Source organism: Diceros bicornis, chromosome 17 (assembly GCF_020826845.1).
Source record: "Diceros bicornis minor isolate mBicDic1 chromosome 17, mDicBic1.mat.cur, whole genome shotgun sequence".
NCBI lineage: Eukaryota > Metazoa > Chordata > Mammalia > Perissodactyla > Rhinocerotidae > Diceros > Diceros bicornis.
The window spans coordinates 980,427-997,871 of record NC_080756.1 but is presented as its reverse complement, the minus strand read 5'-3'; the positions used below and the strand labels follow the sequence as shown (position 1 = coordinate 997,871).

The 17,445-nt window shown below is 44.1% G+C and overlaps 1 protein-coding gene across 2 annotated transcripts in view; it reads right to left on the bottom strand.

Annotated features, from left to right (window-relative positions):
* Window positions 1-17,445, bottom strand: part of PTPRB (protein tyrosine phosphatase receptor type B) — a 106,612-nt gene that overhangs the window by 67,258 nt on the left and 21,909 nt on the right. The window contains exons 1-2 of one of the 2 annotated variants that reach the window (XM_058557630.1): window positions 11,808-11,964; window positions 11,173-11,446 (exon numbers count right to left, since the gene is read on the bottom strand). In XM_058557630.1, coding sequence (XP_058413613.1) covers window positions 11,173-11,446; window positions 11,808-11,861 — 328 coding nt within the window. In that variant the 5' untranslated portion in view covers window positions 11,862-11,964. Of the gene's footprint in view, window positions 1-11,172; window positions 11,447-11,807; window positions 11,965-17,445 lie in introns of those variants that run through there. The other variant, XM_058557631.1, reaches the window with a different exon arrangement.

The window sequence follows — 17,445 nt, the reverse complement described above, 5'->3', positions numbered from 1 at the left end:
TCCTGCACCCAGCTGTTCACCTAGTTTCAACTCTCAAAGCCATGGGTCAGCCTGCAGAGTCCCACTTCCCACGTGCTGAATCTTCACTGTGAAACGTGAAGTAGGAGGAACAGCACGTCTCCAGCGTAGGAACTAAGTCAGCAGCATTGAGCGAGCAGCCATTCTCTGGTGCAGGGGGGACCATCTGAGAAACGAGGCTCTCCCTACCCCGAACGCTGGGAGAAGAAACAGTGAGGGATGCTACACACGAGTACTTTTCAGAAATCCTACATTGTTGTTGATCTAGGAGGCGGAATTAAGATACTGAGAGTCAATTTCAGGAGTCAGATCTGATGTTTTAGAGGCATGGCTATAGCGAACTCAGTTCTTATCTGCCTCCCGGTAAATTATATTTTACTCGCGAAATAACTCCAGGAATTCCAGAATCTTCTTGGAACAGTATATGTTTTAAGAAGGTGTTCACTTGTGATTAACATAAATACAAATAGGAACAAGGTAATCTTATTCTATATTCAAACGGCATTTATGGCCAGACTGCTCACGAGACCATCACCTACAGGCACCAGGCAGAGGCTAAACACAACCTATGATCAGTCTAAGGTCTTTGTGTTCTACGCTATGATTTATATGAGTACATCATGCTGCAAAAATTAAACAAGCCATATAACATTTTATAACATCAATAATTAATAATAACGTAAATATTAGCTGACAAGTAAGCCGAGGCAGCAGTGACTCTGAGCCCAAAGCATGGGGGGGCTTGGCGGATGAGGCTGTGCGTTTTACGCCCCCACACGACCCAGCTGCACCTCAGGAGTTCGGGCTCTGGAGGCTGACCCACTGGGTGTGGACCCAGCTCTCCTACTTTGTAGCTGGTACTTCGGGCGGTTCCTTCACTTCTCTGCCTCAGTGGTCTCATCCATGCAACGCTGATAATAATCCTACCTTTTCAGTAGAATTGGTAGGAAGATTAAATTGAGTACTTTATCTAAAGCATTTAGACCGTGTCTGGCACATGGTAAGAGTTCCACGTTAGCTATTATTATTACTCCCATAATCAGGAGAAGACCTTGACCCAGAAGCAGGAGATGTGGTGGCAGAGAGCGTGGGCTTTGGAGTCGGAGAGAAGTAAATACAAACCTCGGCTCTGTCACGTGTGAGTCCTGAGACTGGGCAGACTGCTCAACCATCCCGGCCCACTGGTCCTGTGGGTCCGGGGAGTACAATGATAACACCACATTCTCGATGTTTCGAGGAGCATCAAGATACGGAGGAGACTTACCTGGCATATAATGGGCACTCAGTAACATAAACTTATTTCTGTCAACTTTATCATAAAAAAAATTCCTCGGAGTCACTGACCAAATGGAGGCAAAAGTGGAATAAAATTTTTTTGAAACTAAACTGATAATAGCCTTGTTTGCCTTCTTCATAAAAAAAACACTTGATAAAATCTTATGAGTTTATTCCCATGAACTAACTTTCTAAGTCTTAAGATAAAAAATTCCTAAGATGATTCTTATTTATAGGTTCTTGAGGAAAAACAGTCTTTCCTTTTTTCTTGGCAACATGATTTAACTTTTCTATCCTACATAATAGTCTATAATTAAGGATGTCGTAATAAAAGGAAAGAACAATTTCCCCTGACAAAAAGTTTTCTTATTGCCAGTGAGGAGAAGGCACTTCACCACCGAGAGATTCTAACGGGAACGAAACGCAGGAACAAGCTGTCAGACCCAGGAGACGACGCGTTCTTGCTGAAGAGGCACTTTAGGGACAAGGAGGAGAGAGACAGCTCGTTCCAGGGACAGCTCAGGAGGGATCAATACTGTCCTCTACAGCTACAGTCAGGCCAGGTCAAGGCTGGGGAAAACGATGCTGCGGTCAGGATAACCTAAACATATATAATCTGCAAAATACGAGCTCTGGAAAATGAATCTTAGGTTGCGTGCCTAGAGGGTGCAGTTCAGAAACGCAGACTTTATCTAATCTCTCTGAGCCAGAAAACAAAACAGTCAATCCTTTGTATATCCGCTAGAACAAAGGACAATGAGACTGGGAAGTGCCTGGGCTTCGAGACCCACGCTGGAGACAAACACTCCAACCCCGTCTGCACCGCGATAAAGCGCTTTGCTGGCAGGGGGCCACCGCTGCTCCAAGGACCGCAAAACTTCAATAGTTTCACACTGCTTTTCCACCTAAGCCCCATGAAAACTCTGCCATATTAAAAAAAAGTTTTCAATATTTTATTAGAAACAGATACTTCCATCGGGGTGTTAATTTCATATATACACATATGAAAGAGAGAGAGAGAGATTTTTAATGCTATTTGAAAGCTTAGTCATGTTTCATCTTCTGATCGTGTGACAGATCATATGGAATTAGAAGACCTCACTTGACCTCTGTAATTTACGCTGATGGCCAGCGGTTTCCCTGCATATCTCTGTGCTCTTCCCGTCTTCCTGGTTTCTCCACCACTCTCACAAATGCACTAACCAGTGAAGGACTATCAACTAGAACTGTCAACAACCATAAATCAATCACCGAATCTCAATCAATATATCAAATTTATCATTAGCCATAAATTTAAGACATCTTTGTTTGTACTTAGTTCCAGACAGACCTGGAATACAGAAAGTTTTCAGGATTCATGTGCTATATTTCAGTGAATCTACCAGTATCAGGAAGCCCAGAATTTCATAAGTAGGCTTGATGTCAACCCAAATCTTCTGTTCTCAAAGATGAAGTTTAGCTAAATCCTTGAACCAAAATAAATTCTTCCTTTTTTTCCCTTCTTTTTTTAAAAAAATGTGACTTAGCAAGAGGGAGAAACTCATATATATAAAATGCCATTAATATTTGCTTTAAAATTTTTTGTGTGGCCATTAAAACATTATTATCTACTGATAAACGAATTTCCAGAGTGTTTAGAATTTGAAATGATAGCATTTATTTTGGAAATAAATCCAACCTCATAACAGGAGTGCAGGCAATCCATGGATTGGTGCCAAAAGCTTCTCTTGACATCATCACAGCACCACAGTCTCTCTGTGTAGAGTAGAGATGATGTGCTTTCTCAGCTGGAATGGGGGCAGAGACTTGTGTCACACAGGTAACAAGTACTAAAGCTGGGCTCCTCACACCTGGCTGCAAGGTGTGCGTTCCTTCCATCACACCTTAGGTGTCCCAGGGTGGGAAACGATGTTATGAATTGGAGATTCAGTGTAACCACAAAAAAATCAAAGCAGATATCTAAAGAAAGGAAGAGGCAAATCTACAGAACGCTTACTTGATGGTTTGGATATTGTGGACCAAATGAGCAGCAACACTAATGACAGCCAAATCTCATCCCATGGCCATGAAAGTTTTTTCCATTGCTTTTTTTTTAACTGATGTTTTTGTTGTCTGTTCCTTTTCCTCTCAATCTTACTGCCTTTACCTAGGCTCCCCTCACCCTCTCTCTGGATTGCTCCAAAGGTTTTCTTGGTGTCTTCCTTCTTTTCTTTCTTTTTCCCGCTATTGACAAATAACCTCTTTGTCTCTCTCTCCCATCTGCCATCCTCGACCCCCCTGGAGATCAAGAATTTTCCACAAGATGAAGTCCAAGTTTCTCTGCAGGATGCAAGGTCTCCTCAAACTGGGTGTCAGCCTCCTGCCCAGCCTTCTCTTTCACCACTGACTCCAGGCCAAGAGATCCATCTTTTCAGCGATCACAGAGGATGCTATTCTCGATAAAGGCAGGGTGGCTGGGAGCCTGGAAGCTGCATCTGTGCAGCACTCTGCCGAACACAGAGCGAACGCCAACCTCGCAGAGAAAATAACTGGACTTTTCTCATGGAAATCAGGGTCAGGTGGGGCAAAAGCCACAAACCATCCTTTGGGACAGATTTTTGAAAGTGGGTGGAAGAACAAAATGGAAAAAGAATTGCTCACAATCTCCAGTTAATTAAGTACATTTATAGAGAGGTCATTTTCTTCTACTTTGTGATTGTTGCTGTTTGGTGATAGTCGGCTTTCTGACTTACTGTGAAGATGATACACCATATTAGGCTAATACATCAGATTAACGCGCATTAAATTTATTGCCTTTATACACCAGACATAAAGTTCAGGTAGTAAAGAACTTTCAAAGTTCTTAGCAACCTTGAAAGGGAAATTAAAGCAGTCTGGCCCATCCTTCGCATCATCATCAACAGCAGTGCAACATGCCCCATTACTCTGTGGGTCATCAATTCGGCACCAGGTATGTAAATAGCACACGGCCGGCCCTCTGAGAGTCTACAGTCTACTCAGGCAGTTAAGACACACGTGAAAAGGGGGAATAAAAAGAAGAATTACCAGGGGGGCTAACTTTGATGTCAGACAGACCTGGGTTCAAATCCCAACACTCACTCATGGTGGGGCTTTAGGCAAGTTGCTCAACCTTGCTGACGCTATTTCCTTGTCTGTAGAATGGGACTCAAGATATCTGCTTTCGGGGCTGGCCCGGTGGCGCAAGCGGTTAAGGTCGCGCGCTCTGCTGCGGCGGCCCTGGGTTCGCCGGTTTGGATTCTGGGCGCGCACCCACACACCGTTTGGCAAGCCATGCTGTGGCGGCATCCCATATAAAGTGGAGGAAGATGGGCACGGATGTTAGCCCAGGGCCAGTCTTCCTCAGCAAAAAAGAGGAGGATTGGCAGATGTTAGCACAAGGCTGATCTCCTCACACACACACCCACAAAAAATGAAGATACCTGCTTTCCAGAGCTCTAAGTGTCACACGCAGCCCTGGCACATAGGGACACTCAGTTGGTGTGAGTGCTGCTGCTGTTCTTGGCGTTCAGAGTGACACAGGCCAGCACTGACGCTAAATATGCACATGGAGAACAACACCCAAGGGCTGAGGTCCCAGAGGCGGGCTTCACGAAGGAAACGAACTGAGCAAGTTTGGAAGGTCAAGTAGTACTAAAACCTGAGAGAAGGGCATTGCAGAGTGCGAGTGCGGGGTAAGCGAAAGCTCTGCAGGGCTCATCTGTGGCGTGTTAGAGGACTGCGTCAGCACTGTGGGTACTGACCACTATGGAGACTCGGGTGCCCTCAGTCCCCTGCTGTCCTGCAGCAGCCCCACTGCAGCTCTCTGAGACTCAACTTTATCTCAAGTGCTACATGAATGCCCATAAAGAGAAGTCCCTGGGCCTCCTCTTCCAGCCAGATGGCTGCTCAGAAGCTCTCTTATGTAGAAATTCATGAGCTATCCCTTGATGTGTGCTTCCAAACCTGGACATCTAGGTAGTAAGGAACTATTGTTAATGCTAGATAATGATATTGTGGTTATGTTAAAAAATAGTCCTTATCTTTCACAAATGCATACTGAAATATTTATAAATGAAATTAAATGATGACTTGGATTGCATCAAAATGATATGGGGTGGTGGTGTGGGGGACGGAGATGAAACAAGACTGGCTATGGACTGGTAACTGTGGAAGGGAGGTGAGGAGCACGTGGTAGTTCATTAGACTATTCTGATTACTTTTTCATGTGTCAGTTTTTCCATGTAAAAGGAAGAAAAATAAAATCAAAAACAAAAATCCCTGGAAATCTATATGTATACCTACAATGCTCATTTTAGCTGCATATTATATGTTTTGGGGCATATATTCATCTGCATTTATAAACATTAACACGTATAGAATGGGCTGGATTTCTCCTGCAAGATCAGAAAAGTGTCAGTATTCTTCTTTGTCCCCCACAGGGATTCCAGCAAATTGGTGTCTGGGAAAGGAAGGAGAAACAACTTTTTTTGTCCTTCTCTCATTCGGTCTGGACAAATTAGATTTTCTTTCTTTCTTGCTAACCTGTAGAATGCCATGGCCACCAACAGAAGTCAGATTAATGGAGGAAGCTTCCTACCCACACACAAGAAGATCAAGTTCAGAGAACAGGTTGATTTATTCCACAAACGTCGGTCAGCTTGACCTTAGAATTCCTAAAATAAATAGACTACAAATGGCTGACCGCTGAATAGTAAAGTCCATCACCAAAAGTTCAACTCAATCAAAAATCAATAGCTGCTCATAATTTCTTCACACTAAAACTCATTTAATCATTACTATACTCTTGCATAGGCTAAGTATCTACAGATTTAAAGCATTTTGTAATATATTTTTTCCTCTTTAAAAGTTGACTTTAAAAGTAATAACAAAATGTGATATGGTAATTTGAAAGAGCTAACACCAACTTAAAGATTATATCTTTTCCGCAGAGTAGTGGGAAGAACTGGAGTTGGAGCCAATGAGCCCCCGTTCAGGTGCTGGGTCTACCATACCTCAGCTGTGTGGATTTGTGACTAGTTAATTCTTAGGAATATCAGTCTCATCTCCAACCGGAAAGTAATAATAGTAAACTTACTACACACTTGGTATGTGACAAAACCGTTCTAGAATTTATGCATGAACCAGTGGAAACCTTGACGTGACCCTACGAAGCAGGCATTATTTTTATCATCATCCCCATTTAACAGACGAGGAAACAGGCCTGGAGAGGTCAGTGAGGTGCTTGGGCAGATGGCTGGAGAAGTGCTGGAGGCGGCTGCGTTCAGAACTCACTCCCAACCACCCTGCACCCTGAGCCCACACGATGCTCCTTCCACAGGGCCACCACGAGGCTACAGTTAAACAGTGGTCAGTAAAACAGACAGAAATGATAGAAAAACTATGTCAATAGCTCTTGAACTTCAGTGTGCACTGATTCATTTTGATATTTGTCTAAAATCAGATACTCTCGGCCCCACTCCCTCTTGATTCATTACATGTGGGGTAGAAGCCAAGAATGTGCTTTTAAAACAAGCGCTGCAGGAGATTTTGATGCAAGTAGCTTGCACATGTTATTGAGAAATAATAGCCTATGTTTAAAGCTATGTAAGTGTCACAGGCTGAATTATGTCCCTCTAAAATTCATATGTTGAAACCTCCAATACTTGAGAATGTGACTGTATTTGGAGATAAGGTCTTTAAAGAGGTGATTAAATTAAAATGGGGTTGTTAGGATGGGCCCTAATCCAATATGCTGGTGTCCTTATAAGAAGAGGACATTAGGACACAGACAACACAGACAGAGGGACGGCCATGTGAGGACACAGCGAGAAGGCAGTGTCTGTAAGCCAATCAGAGAAGCATGAGAAGAACCTGCTGACACCTTGATCTGGGACTTCCCAGCCTCCAGAATTGTGAGAAAATAAATTCATGTTGTTGAAGCCACCCAGTCTGTGGTATTTTATTATGGAAGCCCGAGTAAACTGATACAATAAGCAACATTTTGAAGTGAAAATAACAGCTGACATGATGACTTGGTAATTAAAGCTCCCAAAATGTTTTTTATTAAAGACAAAGGAATTAGCCATATTAAAAGAGCTAAAATATTTTTTTTTGCTTTTTGTTCTAGCCTAATTAATAAGTAACCGAAACTTACTAACAAGAGGGCGTATGCCACTAAGATATTCTTCCTGTAGGTAAAGTTCTCTACCCCCAGACTATTTCCCTGGGCTCCATAACTTACCCATAACCCAAAGAGAATAGACCATATTTTTGGTATCTGTACATTCTCCCACCAAAATATTCATTTCATTCATTCATATCTATCTATCTATCATCTATCTATCTATTCATCCATAGATCCACCCATTCATCTATCCATTCGTTCATCCATTCATCCAACGGCCCATCCATTTAATCAATATTTATTGACCACACACCATGTGCTAGGTGCCATTTTAGGTATTGAAAACGACTTTTTATTGGTGGGAAGATAAAAGCCCCCCAAAAGTCTTAAACGAAAACTGTAAAGTTTCATTTAAACAAACTCAAATGTCATTAGGATGCATTCCAGTGAGGAAATAAATGAAGTGGTCCAGGGGGACTCCAGTGAATTGGTATCTGAAAGGAGAGAAGCCACTCTAGAGAGTTCTAGGCAGACTGGCCCAGTTTTACGGAATCTTCTAATATTTTAAAAGAATTAATACATCTGGTATTTATGTGAATTTTCCATTTTTAATTTTGGTGAAAAAATCTGAATTTTTCACAAACACTGTGTGAACCAAACAAAACACATCTATTATTCTGACACCTAGACACCCCCAGGGCTACCAGTTTGCAGCCTCTACTCTAGACTCTGAGGACACAGTGTTATAAAAGTGTTGAGTTCTTCCATATCTTTTATCTTCATTGTCTGATTTCTGATGAATTCACAACTAAATAATTCGGCTTTCAATTTATTATGGTTGCATCAACATGGTCTTCTCTCTGACCATGAAGCATGGGACGCACAAGGCAGGGCAAGGTCTTCATCCAGGAAAGAAGTGCTGAAGCTCTGTCACCACCCTCACCATGGCCTCCCCTCCCCTCTGCACAGGACCTCAGGGTAGGGGCCATGTTTTGTTTATCATCTCTACAAGCCCACCAATCACTGCTTGAGTGTAATTCCCTGCAGTATCCATGCTCGACAGATGTTTGCTGGACTGAATTTGAATCCACATATGTTTTAATTCTGATTTTAAATCTGGAGTGAGAACTGATTGCAGAAATACTTCCCATTCAGTTAAAATTTTTGATCTTTAAGGTCATGTCTGCATGACACCAAAATAACTATTTTAGACAATTTATCAGGAAAAAACAATCAGAAAAATCACACCTGCAATGATACAGAGATAATCTGAGCAACTCTAGTGAATCACCTCTTGCTCTCACTCTATTTTATTCCAGACCAATAAGACAGGCAAAATGGATAAGGAAACACACACATTTTGAATGACTTTTTGTTTGAAGTTACATCTTGGACTTATTATCCTACTAGTTAGTCCTTAATAACAGTAAAATATGATTTGTGAAGCTCATCTCTGAGCTTAGCAATTAATATAGAGGAATACTATTACTTTCTCTTTACTAAATGAAAAATTCACATATGTCCTTAAAATATAGAAAGCCCTACTGACCAAAAATAAATAAAAACCAACAAAAAAAATCCTCCCTGAAACATTTTTTTAAATATCCTAATGTAAAAACAGTGTTTACATAAATAAAATTATTTTAGGGGCCAGCCTGGTGGCGCAGCGGTTAAGTGCGAGCACTCTGCTTTGGCGGCCCAGGGTTCGCAGGTTCGGATCCCGGGCATGCAGCGACGCACCGCTTGTCAATCCATGGTGTGGCGGCATCCCCTATAAAATAGAGGAAGATGGGCATGGATGTTAGCCCAGGTCCAGTATTCCTCAGCAAAAAAGAGGAAGGTTGGCATCGGACGTTAGCTCAGGGCTGATCTTCCTCACAAAAAAATAAAATTATTTTAAAAATGTAGAGAATCCTAAGAAGGGTTTTACCATCATACAAACAAATGTGAAAAAATTATCATTATACAAACATCACCTGCAAATTTCATTCTTCACATTTATCATGGAGCTCATAAAATTTGTGGTGAAAAGTCTATTTGTGGTACTGCAAAAAATAACTTCTTAAGAAAAATGATGAGAACCTGAATGCTAACCCATTGTGAATGCTGATGAAGTCTTTTTTAACTCAACATAGTCAATAAAATGCAAATATTTCTTACATTTCACAAATGCATTTGGACTTGAGACACCTACATGCTTCATAATTAAACTCAAGGCACATTCTAACTAGCAACCCCCACAGTAAGTCCTATTCCATCAACGTTTTTTCCAAAAAGTAAAACCTCTGGGTTAAATGACTTTGCTGGCTTCTGAATGTCTTCACCTTTTCTGCCATCAGCTTCTGAAGGCTCACCTACGTCCACAAAATGTTCTGCCCCATTCAACACAGATGCCTTATCAAATGGAATGAACACGTCTGGAAGTTCTATGCCATAAATTTCACAGTATTAGCAGTCTGAGTGTTCACAAACTGTCCTCACAGACCAAGAAACCAACAGCTTTCTAACTAAAAACCTAGCCTCTTAAAGTTCTGTAAAATGTTCTAATTATGTGGTTGGTTTCAATCTCTCTTTGATTCTATATAAAAACATAACCAAATTCTTAATGAGTGGTGTCTCTTTTCAATTTAAGTTCCTGCAAATCTCAGAAATTATCTAAAAGTTTCATCTGAAGTAAGTCAAGTGATGTAACTGGGCATTCTTAATCTTTCCTTTGAGAAGATGAGAGAATTAATGTTTGGTTGACTTATTTCCTGAGCCCAGCACTTTTCCTGACCTGCTGTAATGCACAAGAAGGGGAAGCTCCGCAGCCTCTTTGAAGAACGGGAGCTAAAGGAGCGATCTGCGTTCAGGTTGAAATGGAGAGAACCACCAGGACAACACATTTCTAAATTTAACTCATGGAATTTTTCAGTTAAATTTGATTTTCTGGATGAAAGTAAGGTTTCTCTATTGCAACAGATAAAGATAACGTTAAAAGGAAGACTACAGAAGTCATAAAACCTCAAAGTCGTCAGAGAATTCAGAGCATGCCTGAGGGTGGGTGGGGCTTAGTGAGCCCCCCACAGAAGTGGTTGGCACTTGGTAAGAACTCAGACCCGAACGACCACGTCTAACACTCATTTTACAGATAAGAAAACTGAGGCAGGCAAGACAAACTCTTACCATATTAGCATGCAAGGTTTACAAAAGTGCAAGGAAAATCATTGCCTTGAGGTGCACAGTGACCAAAGGACGTTCTCTGAGATTATGCTGTTTTAGTCACTCAAGTGACACGAAACTATTTTCGTACTCTCATTTCAAGGGACTTCTCTAATTTTCCCCTATGAATGACTCTACTCTATTCCTGAAGATTTTATGTCTTGGTTCCAAAAATAAAACTAAGTTGAGGAAGGCATATCCCTAATCATTGCACTTCCAGTATTTATTCTAAAAACATTTACTTAAAATTGTTCCAGGGCTTGACAACTTCAGCGATGTAAGCTGAACCTACACGACTTGAACCATTCCCTCCACAGCCGGCCTTCTCCTTGCCGCCTACTCCACTGTCTCCAGCACTAAGGAAGTCTCTCAAAGCAACCAAGTGCTTCTGGCGAGGTCTGAGGAGACTAGAATGCCGCCTCGGTCTTTTTTATCTTCACAGGTATTTCTGCCCTTATTTGTTTATATGCCTGGAACTCAAACGAAACACCAGCTTGAAAAGGCAGGGCTCAGCCCCAGGGCCTGGCCCTCCAACTGCACCTGTCACCCTTTACCTGTTTGCAAGACCACAGTCTTCTCTTCTCCGTCCAGAGACACAATTCTGAAGTTATAGACGGTTCCCGCCTGTAAATCCTTGGGGTTACATCCATAGGTGGTGTTGTCTATCCGCATGGGGTGGCAAAACGTGACGTTCGATGTGTCACTGCTGTAGATGAGGCTAAAGTTACACGGTGACCCCAAAGTTCTCCACCGGAGAGACACCGACTGGCTGGAGACGCTGGACTCCGTCAGGGTGAAGTTACATCTCTGTGGCTCCCCCACTCCCGTCTGCAAAGGAACCAGAGACAACAGCTGAAGCCCGCAGTGTAGACCGCCCAGGGACAGGTCCAGGGAAGCTCCCCATGCCGCCTCCCTGCCCTCGCCGCCAGCCTCAGCCCATCCCTCGCCCTCGGCCCGCAGGAGCTGGGTAGCGACTTTCTCCCAGCAGCTCTTTCTCCGGAGCAGCTGCAGACGGAGGCGGCTTTTAGCCTGTGGCCGCAGGACGAGCTGTCAGCCTAGCTGGGGGCTCAGAGGAGGATCTTTCTTCCTGCGGGAGGGGAAGAACGGCTGCCCCCCCGTCCCCCTCTCCCTCCCCGAAACACAGCCCCGGAGACCGAAGGCGGGCCGGGGACCCGGCCCCGGGCCTCACCCGCAGCAGGCTCAGCGCGGTGCACACGGCCAGCCCGGCCCCCGGGCCCAGCATCGCGCCCCGGGCCCCTCCCGGCCGCGGGCACTTGTTGCGCTCAGCGCTGCCCGCGGGGCGCGCGCCGCGCCGGGGCCGCCGCTGCCGAAGCTGCCGCCGCCGGTGCCGCCACCGCCCGGGCGCGCTGCGGACGCGGGAGGCGGCGGGGGCAGCGCGCCCTCCCCACGGCCATTCGGAGCGCGGCCCGCCCGGCCCGGCCGCCGACTTCCGCAATCAGAAGGCAATTTCCTCGTCTCGGGGCCAAGGAACAATGCTCCGGGCGGGGGGGCCCGAGGAGCCGCCCTGCGCCCCCCGCGCCCCCCGCGCCCGCGCCCCGACTCCCGCTTCTCCCCCGCGCCCGCGCAGGGGCCCGGCCTCGCCGAGCTCGCCCCCACCCCCGCCCCGACCCCCTTCTCCCCCGCGGCCCCACCGCCCCTCGGCCGCAGCGGCGCTCGCCGGCTCTCATCCTGACCCGCAGCCCCCGCCGCCGGCGCCCCCTCGCCTAGCTTCCTTCCTACCCCGCATCTGCTTTCTCCGGGTCTCTTCCCGGCATTGAACTTGACCCCGCCGGTTCCCGGCCGCCCGCGCTCCTTCCTGGAGCCTTGCACTGGAGCGCTTTGCCCTTCTCACCCCGAAGCGCTCGTCCGTCCCAGCCGCACCCCCGACACCAGCAAGACAAAGACCCCGAAGGGTCTTGTCCTTGGCAACGTGACCCTTACTGCCTTCTGCCCTTCACTTTCCCCTCTCTCCTGTGTGGAGGCCTGCGTCCTCCCTAAAGCTCACGCCACTGCTGCGAACCGAGAACACGTATCTGCACCACCGCCTGTTGGACCCGCAAGCACAGCGGGTGCGTCACCGGGCCATCCAGCAGGTGAAGCCGCTTCATCCACAATTGTCCAAGCCGTACAAACTGTCCTTTGTGGAAACACTGTCGATAGCTCAGCCCCCCACGAATTACAAAACTGGAATCACCCGGTTTTCAGCACTGACTTTATACTTGTTAGCAGCTGCCTCAGCACCTGAATGATCACCTATCCGAAAATGGATTGTAGAGCAGTTCCCAGTAACCGAAGAGCAACAACGTTTCATTGTACACAGGTGCTGGTAGCAAAATATTGCAACAACTTTTATAATGTTTGATTTCTTTTCTTTGGGTTTCATCCCTGACAACTGCCAAAACAGATGAGATTCCACATTTTGATTTTCAAAACAGAATACTCTGGAGCTAAAGCAATGGGGAGTGTGACGTAGTCCCTTCTTTTTCAAACAGATTATACATAAAGCTATACTATTGGATACTATAGTGACCATATTTACATTAAGGAAAAGCAGAAAAAAGGGAAAATTGTTTCAATTCTTTTAGAAAATATGTTTTTAAAAAATATCTTAATGAAAAAATAAAGTTTCTACCCCTTCAGGGATTCTATGGACTTTTAATTTGCAGCCAGACCAGGGATCTCAATCTCCTTTTCAAGTTAGTAAACGCTCAAAGAAGGTCAAACCTAAAACATGTGTGTATTTCTGAGAAAACCGAATCTTTCCTCCTTCTCTGCCTAGGTCACCTGTCTCACAAAAGAGGTTTTGCCCTGTGTATTTTGCCTGCAAGTTCAGTGGCTTTTCACAGCCCGGCTGGCTCCCAGTCACCAGAGAGGGCCCCTCCTCTCCGTCAGACGCTGGGAGCCTGCAGGCTGCCCTCAGCCTGTACAGGGGTCTTTTTTCAGCTTGATTCCTTTTCAACAGCACCTTTTTCTTTTCATGCTGCATTCAGAAAACAATGTGGTTTCCTCGTCTGCAAAACTGGAATAATGCCTACTGTGAATACTTCTCAGAGCTGTTATAAGGACTAAGATCACACATGTTAAGCATCTTTGAAACTTTAATGTGCCGTACTGGGTCAGTTTGCCTACTAATAGAGTGCACTCAAATCCCATTTTGTGCTTTTAAATTCTTTTAAATTTAAAGTCTTTTAAAATCACATAGATCGCACTTTCCTAGCTTCTGCTGCCTGTCCTTCTGTTTGTCTTTTCTGTTAAGGTTTATAAAATTTTCTCGTAAATTGCCCCTCAGATTTGGAGTCTTCTCACCCAAATACACTAAATACTCTTTGGTCTTTGGCGAAAATCTTCAATAAATCCTACCTCTTCCAAGTTGCCCAGACATCTTTTTTTTCTCGACACTACGTGCCACCAATCTACTGTACCCTGTAAGTTTATTTTAAAATTACATTTCATTTCCAACATACTGTCTAACAATCCTTCCTTTGGTGCAGGGAAATGCACCAAAAAGGCAAAACTTGAAGAAGACTGATCAAACTAGGCACTAACAAAATGTCCTCAAACCACACAGTTCAGATGCTTCCAGATTCTGTTATCAACAATGATCTGCCAGTAGTGCCCTTGGGACTAGGAATTAGGAAAAGGAGGAATGATTTTTTTAAATACAATTATTTTATTTCTGACCTATCAAGGAGAGATGCATACATTTAGAATCGTGTGTTGTCTTTTATCTATTTTAATATCAATATATATGAAGAATCATGGCAATACATGCAGGAAAGGACCAGTGGTCGTAGACGTTTCTTTGCTGAAGAGACCTAAGTGCCGGTTCTTTTTTGGAGAATCTTAAGGCTCACAGTAGAGCTCCTCAATAATTGTGGGTGCTAAATAACCCATAAGAATTAACTTTTATGAAACAATGAGTGAAAGTTTAAACTCAGGCTTTTACTGACTACATTTTTCCTTTTAAAAGCACTTACGTTACTATGAGAAATTAGGGAGAATTGTAATGGATTCAAGGCAGTATGGGACTGCGAAAAGCTGCTAGATATCATCTTTTCTTATCAATTTATCAACGAGAAGTTTATTTGAAACTAGTGTACAAAGTATAAATAAAATGATTCATTTTTTTCTTTGTTCTCATCTTTGTTTGGAATTCCTCAACTCCTTTTGAACGTATTTATCCTGCATAATGACACTGCATTTCTTTAGAAGTTACCGCATTCCAGGAATTTGGGATCAGCCACTCTGTGACTTTTCAGGGGACAATGTCTTCTCTCTGCCACTAGGAAGCCTTTCCCAGACTGCACGGGAAGGGTGGGGCTGCTTCTGACTGCATGTGAGTGAACAAACAGCTGCCTCTTAAACAGTGTCATAGCAATTAATTAATGATTGTTGTAATTTACATAGTCATTAATTATGAATGCGTGGGTGAAAGCACGGCTCTTCTCACATTATGAACATAGATGTCAAGTGATACAACCGGTTCTCAAGGGTCCAGGGGCCACACTGTGAGAACTACTCCTTTAGATCTGGGTGTGGGGACATTTTGGAGATGAGGGGAGGGCAGGTGGATTGGTGAGCTTGACCGGTCAGTCCAAACTCGGTCACCCATGACCTGGCCTCTGCCCACCCCTCCCCTCCCTCCTGCTTGCCTCCTATGCTCCAGTGGCCAGGGTCTGATAATCGTTTACTCATTCATTCTGCACACACTGATTGACCACCTACTATGCGCCAGGCTCTGGTTTAGGTTTTGGAGACACCCCCACAGAGCTGACATTTTCCTGCCCCAGGACCTTTGTGCCTGCTGTTTCATCCTCTGGGACCACTCCTCCCAAGGGGCTCTGCTTGGCTATCCTCCTGTCAACCTTTAGGTCTCAGCTTAAACACACCCCTAACAGGGCCAGGTCCTTTCTGACCTCACAAGGAAAGAGTGTCCTTTCGTTATTCTTCATCTCAGCAACCCATTTGTTTAATTCTGAGCATTATGACATTTGATAATAATCTAATTATTTATATGTTCACACTGTCTGCCTTCCCCAGGCATGTGGGGAATTCTCTTAGGACAGAGTCTTTGTCTGTCTTCTTCTTGTGCAGAGCTTGGCATAAAAGTAGTGTTTCAACAAATATTTGTTGAATGAATGGATGAATGAATGTATGAGTGAATCTTTGTAGCTTCTCAGTAAATACTGTTATATGAAAAAATACTCTCAACAAGTCCTTCTAAACAAGTTCCTGCTGGATGCTTCAACAGCATCTTGGAGGGAGGGAGGGAAAGAAAAGAGAAAGAAAGAGGGAAGGGCAAAGGAGTAAAGGAAGATTGATTTTGAAGAGGAAGAGGAAATGGTGTGAATAGATGAGGATGGGGGAAAGAGCGAGGGGGACCAGGAGAGAGGGAAGGAGGACGGAGGACCCTCCAGGGCAGTGGCTTTCACTGGGCAGCGTCACATCATCTGAGGACTTCTGGGAACCTCAGTCCAGGGGCCCTTCCTCAATCTGAGGGATACAGACCGCCGCGGTGGAGCCCAGTACTGTGTGTCTGTGTGTGTGTGCATGTGTGTGAGCCAGCCTTCCTGCTCCAGCTTCTGAGAAAGAGCCATTCCAACAAAAGCCTTAGATTGTCAGCCCCCACCCTAAACACCAAACCAAGCGTCATTTTACATTAAAGAGAGTTCACGATAGCTTAGTGTTCTTTTCTTCTAAATTTCACTGAGCTCTCTGGTTACAAGAAGCTATGCAAGTGATTTAGAAGGTCTTGAACAATTTTAGAATGTGTCAAATTGATACTGGCTCAAGACAAGGTTGACATAAGGGAAGTCATATTGTACAAAAGAAAAACCCTATTGTAACTTTGAATGACCTCTGACAAACTAACCCAGCTGGATATGCACCGTCCAGGAGGTCTAACTGCTCTGTAGATTTTACAACCCCTGCTTGTGCACGTACCTCCCAGCTGTGATAAGATGATAACTTTGCTTTTTTGAGTTCCTTAGGAATGTGATGAACCCCGAACAGAGAGTCTATGCTGATAGCCATCATCAGTGAAAACTGAAAGATCTGGTGTGGCACTCCCAGTCTGTAACACCAGAAGGTCAACATTCCTAACCCCCTCCCCAATAACCCAATGGCCTATATAACTGCTGTAAGATTTCGTACCCCCTTAAGATGATTCTTTCGGACATGAGTCGGCCATCTTCTCTCTTGCTAGCAAGCTATAATAAAAAAGTCATTTTTCTCCTACCACCTGGCCTCTTGACTATTGGCATGTCTTGCGGCGAGCAGAAGGCCCCACGTTGGGCGGTAACAAAATCAGTAAATTGGTGATATAATATATAATACGTTTAAAGTATACAATATGCTTATTATATATTTATGATACGTAATATGCATGTTTTGATATTTTTAACTTCTCAATAAAGTACGGATGCTCAAGGAAAAAGAATCAACAGGCAGCAAACTTAATAAATGTTAGATGACAGACTGATTCAGAAGCCTTTTCCTCTGAGGAAGCACTTTCCTTACGCAATGCTCCTGTGTGTTTCTCCAGATATTTTTAAAAAGAGGAAAGCCCAGCCATCAGGGAATGTGTTGATTAAAAACAATTACAAGATGGCAAACCCTTTTCTGTTTTCATTTGAACTGGCTCAATAGGAAATCACGGCAAAAGTGAATACAATTTTAACCTGCAGCAGCTGTCGCGTATACAAAAAGAAATTCATTACAATTTGAGGTAAGGCAATTTTGATAAGCAGTTTTTCTAAAAATGACTGTGACCATCCCCTTTTGGTTTAAAGATACCATTTTGGGATACTTATATTTCAAGGAATCTT